This window comes from Micromys minutus (genome assembly GCF_963924665.1).
Source record: "Micromys minutus genome assembly, chromosome: 16".
Classification (NCBI taxonomy): domain Eukaryota; kingdom Metazoa; phylum Chordata; class Mammalia; order Rodentia; family Muridae; genus Micromys; species Micromys minutus.
Window position 1 is genome coordinate 22048204 of NC_137985.1, and position 8232 is coordinate 22056435.

Here is an 8232-nt window from a genome sequence, read left to right on the forward strand (position 1 = left end):
TCTAACGGGCCAGCAGAAAAACAATATAGCTGTCTTTTCCTGCACATATACAATGCATCTGAAAGAATGATCAGTAACCACTTCTGCTGGGGAGGGAAGGGAAATTGGGATAGAGGAGTTTCTTCTCCCTGACTCTTCCTTTATCCCCTGAATGTTTATTTATTACCTAGTCACAAATTAAATGTTTAAAATTTTTTTTCTGAAAATGAAAACACCCATGAATACAAGCTGAGTCTCTCTCAGGCAAACAAACTCCAGTCTGACAGAGTCTGCTTCCTTACCAGGAGCCTTAAAAACCACTCCTGACCTTTCATCCCAGAACAGTCCCACACAAGGGGAACTCCTTTTTCCACATGGGCTTTAATATTCAGAGCAACAGATTTAAGCAAACTATGAGAGGAGATGAAGAAGAACCCATGCCCATGTAAAAGGTCCTTACCCCTGCTGGAGGTGGTAAGTTAGGAAGGTCAAACTGTCATTTTTAGCAAAGAGCAAGTGCATGTATTTCATTGCTACTTACTTGACCCAAAGTGGGGAGGACCCTTTCCCACTGTCCTGATAACTCTGACGCCAATGCCATGCAGTTCTTTGCTCTGATCAAGAATGTCAAAGTCCTAGTAGAACCTCAGTTTCCTTCAGAGACTGGCTACCATGGTTCCATGAAATCCCAGTGCCAACCCCATCATACCAGCCCAGAGTAAGTCAGACATCTTACCTGTCCCGCCCTGTGAGCTACCTCCCAGGTCACTTGGTCAGTTTGCTTCTACGCCTATATGAGGCATGTGATTGCTTGCCCAGAGGCACTTCCAGATTCTAAAATCTTTACCACTAAAAGATGAAAAGGACAACACCCACAGAGTTTGGACACCCCTATCTGTGACTCAGGCCTCAAACAGAGTGGAGTCCTAAAATACATAAAACTCAGTAACTTCACCAAACCCCAGGATGACAGACACAATTTGTCCCCAGGTTACCTTTGGAAAACACACTGATTTAAATTCAAATGCAACCACCACCTCCTCCCCATCCTCCTCTTCCTCCTCCCCATCCTCCTCTTCCTCTTCTTTCTCCTCCTCCTCATCCTCCTCTTTCTCTTCTTCCTCCTCCTCCCCATCCTCTTCTTCCTCTTCCTCCTCCTTATCCTCCTCCTTCCCTGCCCCCCTACTTCAGCCAGATAAAATCTAATCCTAAGATATGCAGAACTGACTGAATTATTGCTCAGTAACGTGAACTGAGGAAAGGGGTCATAAAGAGACCATAACTATATCATATCAAATAGGCTTTCCTGTGTTCATCAAATTGGAAGAAAAACGAGAAAGGAAAGCAGCCAGCTGTAAGCATGGCTCACACTGACAACACAAGCTCCCCACTCTCAAATGGGGAAGAAAGCAAGCCAAGTGAGAGCGCACACCTCAGATATCATATGGAGGCACAAACAACCCCCCGGTGGTTACTGCGTCCTACAGAGGAAGAAGTGGGAAGGGAGGGTGACAGTGGGGTACCAAAGAATTCAGGGAGAAGAAAGATGGCTATTTCTACTACGTCTAATTGTAGTGGTATTTTCCCACATTATATCAAAGCTGATTAACCAACTGTGTACACTTCATTGTATAACAAGCACAGTTCTGTATATGAAGAAAGCTTTTCAGAAAAAGGCATTGCTTGGCACAAAAAGCAAACACCAAATTGAATAAAATCTTTCCCCAAGGTCATTTTTTAGCCCTTTTAAATTTCTTAGATATGATATAATCAAACAACTCTAATTTGATGTGAATAAACCCAAAGAAAAGTCTGTGGGGAAGAAGAAAAGTAAAACATTTTTAAGCTAAACACCTAACCCCCAGAAACCTCAAAATACCTGCTGCTGGGATCCAGGAAAAAGGCTGGTCCTGACAGCTGGGCTCCAGAGCACATTGAGGAGAGTAGCCAGTTTCCCTGTGACCTATATTCCAGCAACAGCTGGGAGAGGCCCCCCCACCTACTCAGTTAATGACCTAGTCAAAGCTGGGGTAAGCCAGGAAGAGAGGGCCAGTTTGTTTTTCTTTGGCTTCATAGCTATTAAAGTAGCTCATATATGTTAATACCCTAAGAACCGGGCAGGATGCACCTATGGGGAAAGATACGGTCAAAATGATGCCAAAGAGACTTACTTGTTCTCTCAGAAGATGGCCCCGACCTTGGGTCAGACTCTCTAACCTGTCTTGCCTGCTGAAAAGAGTCAGGAAGCAACTTACCATTTGAACCCGTCTCCAGACCTGAGCCACAGCTATGAATTCCAACCCACTCCACATCCCCAGCCTGATCCCTGCTGTGACCAGCTTGCCTGGGTAGGGAATCAGTTACTCACCTATGAGAAGGTTAGGCTACTTCTTTTCAGTCCAGTCACTTGCCTGTCACCTCACCAATATCCTGCCAGGTGACAAATGCCCCAGCTCCTTCCCACACATTTCCCTGGGGACTATTAGAAAATGCTGCCTGACCAGGCTCATCCCTTCAAGAGCTGACCTCACAGTCACCTATCTGAGTCACCCGTAGGGACAGGTGTACTTCCAATCAAAATCAAGCAAATGTTTCTCTGGAGTGTCAGCACTGTGGTTCCCTGCTCTATCTATGCAAGAGTTCGTGTTGCCTCAGCCCGAGTAATACTTCTGGAGTTACATCAACCTTACCCCTGGGGAAAATGGAGCATTTGACAGAAGATGTGACCAAAACTCAAGGAAAGGTCAGTTAGAATAAATAAGATGGGGAAACCGTTTGGACCAACTAAGGAAATAAAAGGCCTTAGTGGTTTCCTGGACCCTAGAATGAGAAAAGATCTAGTTTCTTTCTCCCAAACAATATGACATCCTCTGGGAAACAAAGAGGTGTAAGTCCTGAAAGGGTTTCCAAATGTGTTCTCACAGCAGCAAAAAGGGCTTGGATCTTTAAAAAGAAAGGGGTAAAAAAGGCCTAGTTTCTGTTTCAGGTAAGTAAAGAAAGGGAATAAAAAAAGGAACCAAAGACAAGGCTGAGGTTGATGGCTATCACCAGCTCCCAGGGCTGAGCCTTCACCTCAAGTCTACTGGCAAAACATTCCATGTGGCCGCTGCAGAGCTTCCCAGCAACACTGAAGACTTTGAATATGTAAAGTGCCAGGCATTGACCTGGAAGATCATCCGGACTGTGGGCTCCTATAAATAGAAATGCTTTGGAAACCTTCTGGAGTGGATCACCAGAAAACTTGTTCCTGGGCAGTGGGTAAACCGTCCTTTCGATGAACACCACCGACTGTCACGAGTAGCGTTTATAAAAGGGGATCGTACAAAAGTGGATGAAAGTGGACAAACATGAACAGCGGTTCGGTGCCAAGTAGTCAGAGCTGAGAGTCTGGGAGAAGCCCGCGGACACCACCTTAACGGTGGACAGCACAATTCTAACTCTGCAGAACAGAGACTTCCAGCTTAGGAGGAAATGTGGGGGTCTGAAAGAAAAGCAGTGAGGGCTACATGAAGGAGTGATGGGGGTGTCTGAAAAGAGACGTGAAGGCCAGTTCTAACGATCTTCCCACAGGGCTGGACGTTGTCTATGAACAGCAGAGTCCAGCACCAAGTATGAAACACTGCGGAAACTCAACACACTGACCCCTAGGGACTGACAGGGCAGTGCCTGCCTGCTGTTACCCAGAGGCAGGGTAAGAATGACTGGAGGCTCTAAGGGAGCTTTCTAAGAGATTAGAGTCGCAGTTTCTCAGACTTGTGGCAGATCAGAACCTGAGGTGTGGACTGGGACCGAAGGAGTCCCATAGGTGCTGGGCGGAGCTCTCTCTCTCACCTGCGGAGCACCAGGAAGCTCAAGACCAGCAGCAGCAGGAATCCGAGTGTGCGGCCCGGCCTCCGCCGCAGGCTCCACTTGGGCATCGCTGGAACGCCGCTGGTAGACACCCGGGTTCCGACTTAGGCAACACTCAGCCGCGCGCCAAAGCCTTGGCCCGGAGGGGCGGGGCCGCTCACTTGTTACCTGGGCAACCATGCTACTGCCAGCCCGGCCCGCTGTGCCCATTGGCTGAGTTTAGAGTCCCGCCTCTGCTCCCGGGCCTTTCGCAGACAAGGGACCAGGCCGGTGACCAAGCCAGGGAGGGGCGGGGCGGGGCGGGGCGGGGCGGGGCGGGAGAGGGGAGGGGCGGTCTCAGCCCAGGCCCAAGCTTGTCTGAGTGTCCCCGCCCCCCGAGCCCCGCCCCCTCTCTCCCCCCTCTCCCGGGCCTCCCCGAAGTTGTCTGCTAAAGGAGTTTAGGTAGAAATCAAGTACCTAACAGTTAACAACTTCTCATGTCAGCCTGATTCCCACCCTGAGTCGCAGAGGCACTTAAGTTTAGGGTCTTTTCCTGCATATGAGTGCGGACAGGTACAGAACTATTGGGCCTGTGTTGCTGCATCTTTGACTGTTCAAACTGGAAGAAAGTCACTCCCCACAACATTACATTATGGAGCAAGGATTAAGTGTGCCTTGCAGAAGAATGAAAACAAAAAGAGTCTTTTAAAACAACTCAAAGTTTGAAAGCAAAAAAGGTTTTGAAGTAATAACCCATGCTAAAAGCCAGGATATTGAAGAATTTACTTAAGATTATTTGAGGGCTGAGTGTAGCTCAAGTTTCAGTAGCACTAAATAATAACCAAAATATTCTGCTCTTGGGTCCACAGATCTAGTTCAGGCCCTGACACCTAGCACATTCAACTCTTATTTTTAAAAGTATCATAAATAACACTTTACATTTGAGCTGGAGAAGTGACTCAGCCATGAACAGCAGAGGACCTAAATTCATTTCTTGGTGCCACAGTCCTTAATTCCAGCTCCAGGAACTCCAGTGCCATTTTCTGGTCTCCACTGGCTCCTACAATCACACATATGTACTTGCACATGTGCACACATACACTATACATAATAAAAATATAACAAAAAATAACTATGACATTTAAGGAAAGGCTGGATATAGTTTCTCTGGCACAGAATCGTGTCCCAGCAACATCATCTGATACTTGAGGGGCATTTATTCCAGCGTCTGGCAGTGTTTCAAAGTATTGGTTTGTAGAGCATCTCTCCAGCTGCATGTCTGAATTTTTATACAAATACATGAATCTGACAAATAATAAGAGATATTTCAGTTCTAAGAGCAGAGATAAAAAAAGGTTGGCCAGAAGGGTCTTTTTTTCTAACATAGCTAAATAGTTGGTAAAGTAGCAAATTGGAGAGAGGAGAGGCAGATGTAAACAGTAAACAGGAGATGAAGAATACCCTGCCAGGGTAAGGAAGGAGAGACTGAGGCTTTTCATGGAATATTGTAACCATAGGTCCAGGAGCACTGCTTTAGAGCCACAGAAGAAAGTTGGGCCCTCTAAAATCAGCCAACAGGTTTTCCAAAACCCGAACGTTTTCTACATTGCTGCAGCAGAAAAGAGCTTAGTGTTTGCTAAGGCTGTGATGGAAACGTTTGGATTTAGCTTGGATTAAAAGCTAGTCTATCAGTTACATGGACAAAGTATCAGAGGTTGAAAGGCAAAGTCTCCCAAAGTCCAGATAATGTGGCGGTAAGCACTGAAAGGAGCAAGTGTGCACCCAGGGCATGCTCAGAACTGTTTCTGTGACCTTCACAGTCCAACTCCGTCATCCACAACCTTAGCCTTGGCAAAGCTAGGTGACCATGATTTGACTCATTTAAAAAAAAAAAAAAAAGCCAAGGAGTACTGTGGAAGTTCATTAGGCCTCAGTCCTACACAAAGAACTATAGGCAGCTCAAGCATGCTAAGAATGGGAGAAATAATTTCCCCAGGCAAGAGCACACCAATTGGTTGACCAATGTGAAACAGTCAGGTCTGAGAACACATGAATGTAAATATGTTTTACACACACAGACTGAACAGACTGTGTGTGTATAACAACAATGAACGAAAGAGGCCATGGTTTTGAAAGAGAACTAGAAGGGGTGCCTAAGAGAGTTTGGGTTGAGAAAAAGAAGTGGGAAATGATGTAATGACATCATATAAACTAGGGGAAAATAAATAATAGCAGATTTTTAATAACTACTTGCTGAACACTATTTCAGATACTTGCAGGCACTTCAAATATATCAGTAGACACAATAGGCAATGATCCCATTCCTTTAAAAACTCATAGTTGAGGATGCTTTCAGCTAACCATCGGACTGAACACTGGGGACTCCAATGAAAAAGCTAGAGAAAGGACTGAAGGAGCTGAAAGTATTTGCAACCCCATGGGAAGAACAACATTATCAACCAACCAAACCCTTCAGAGCTCCCAGGGACTGAAACACCAACCAGTGAGCACACATGGAGAGACCCGAGGCTCCAGATGCATATGTAGCATTTGGCATCAGTGGGAGGAAAGGCCTTTGGTCCAGTGAAGGGGAACATCAAGGCACTGAGGTAGAGAGGCTGGTTGGGAGAGGGAGCACCTTCATGGAAGCAGGGAGCGGGAGGGAAGGGAGTGGGGAGAAAGGAGAGAACATTTGAAATATAAATACAGAGAATATCCAACAAAAAAGAAAAAAATAGAAGGAGTAAAATAAAAAAAAATCCTCATTATTCTGGCTGGAAAAAAAAACTGACAAAATTAGCATAGTAAAATACTATGCAGTGGAATTCGCTCGAAGGTAATAAACATCCAAACAAAATAAAAGTAGACAAGGGGAGGAGGGTGAGGGGTGGGTTCTGGAGGACTGTAGAGAAGAATGACTCCCTGGAAAAATGTTAGCTGAGCAAAGATTTGAAGGAAGTGGGAGTTAGCAATTCACCAGGTGTTCAAGTCCAAAGAAAGTCAAGGGGGCAGTAAATGAGGGGAAGGGTGATGTCAAAAGGCAGGAGATGAGGTCAGAAGGATGCAGAGGTTGGGCTAGGAAGAGGTAAAACAGAAGCTGTGTGTTGCTCTACCTTCCGTTACTATCACTAAACAGAGCTCCAGATCTCTGAAGAAGCCACATCTATATTCAAGAGCCATAGACTACCAGACCCTTGGCTGAGCAGAACAATGTGAATAAGGAGAAATGGGTTGTTAAACACGAAGAGTCAAAGTGTTCTAGGATTATGTTTTACCAGCCATTTTTATCAGCTTGTCTATCTGACCTAACACCCTATGCCTCTCATGTAAGTTCACAGAAACTGTTGTTAAGTTTGTCACTTGTCTAATCTCCACTAACCCAAAGACTAAGAATGCAATAGCTCCTTAGTCCTGAGTCTGAATCCTTTGCAAGGTTCGTTACAGTTCATATACCTGATACAGACATCCCAATGATATTATCATCAGATCTCCCTGATACAGACATCCCAATGATATTATCATCAGATCTCCCTGATACAGACATCCCAATGATATTATCATCAGATCTCCCTGATACAGACATCCCAATGATATTATCATCAGAACTGATACTGGCTCAGAAGAGGAAGACAACAGTGGTAGCTCTGAAAAACGCTGGAGGTCTGGAAATGTTTGAAATGATAAGGATATTTCTAAATCTATGCATTGTTTGTGAAATGAGGGATAAAGAAGACTATAAATGATGCTAGCATATTAAACTTGGCTATGACTGAGAAATAGGCATATCACTGGAACTGTTGCTAATATCTGAACATTCACTTTCAAATATAGGGGTGCATGGGAGATGTAAAATAAAGTGAAATATGCAAGTTTTATTGGGCAGCCAGAGTAAAATAAAACAATCGTTTTAGTTATTGTGAAAATGATTAATGAACTTTCCAGAACAATTTTTATTAAAAGCATTCTTATAAGTAAGCACAGAGGGAAATCAATGGACTGTTGTTTAAATATAAAATGGGAGACATAGGCTAATATCTGAACACTTGGTCCTAAGCTGGTGGCAAAATCTGAGAAGGTTTTGTGATCTTTACAAGGTAGAACCATTCTGGGGAAAGTCAGCAACTTGGGGCAGGCCTTGATGGTGCTTTGTTTTCTTTTGTTTTGTTTTGAGAAAGGGTCTCTACTCATAGCCCTAGCTGGTCTGAAACTTATATTGTAGGCCAGGCTAAACTTGAACTCACAGATATTTACCTTTCTCTGCCTCTAAAGTGCGAAGATTAAAGATGAGTGCCATCATACCTGGCAAGCTTCGAGATTTTATGGATTTTATGAATTCCTTGTTCACTGTCAGCTTTTTTTATGTGGATGCAGTGTGGCCAGCCAGCCTCTTGCCCCTGTCATCATGCCTTTCTTGCCTGATGTCAT

At 44.7% G+C, this 8232-nt stretch overlaps 1 protein-coding gene across 1 annotated transcript in view; it reads right to left on the reverse strand.

Annotated features, from left to right (window-relative positions):
* The window catches only part of LOC308431053 (beta-galactosidase-1-like protein 2), a 44122-nt gene extending 40198 nt beyond the window's left edge, over window positions 1–3924 (reverse strand). Inside the window, exon 1 of the mRNA XM_080930393.1 lies at window positions 3811–3924. Within this exon, the coding sequence (XP_080786519.1) occupies window positions 3811–3896 (86 nt within the window). The 5' untranslated portion in view covers window positions 3897–3924. The remainder of the gene's footprint in view (window positions 1–3810) is intronic.
* Window positions 3925–8232: the final 4308 nt, after the last annotated feature.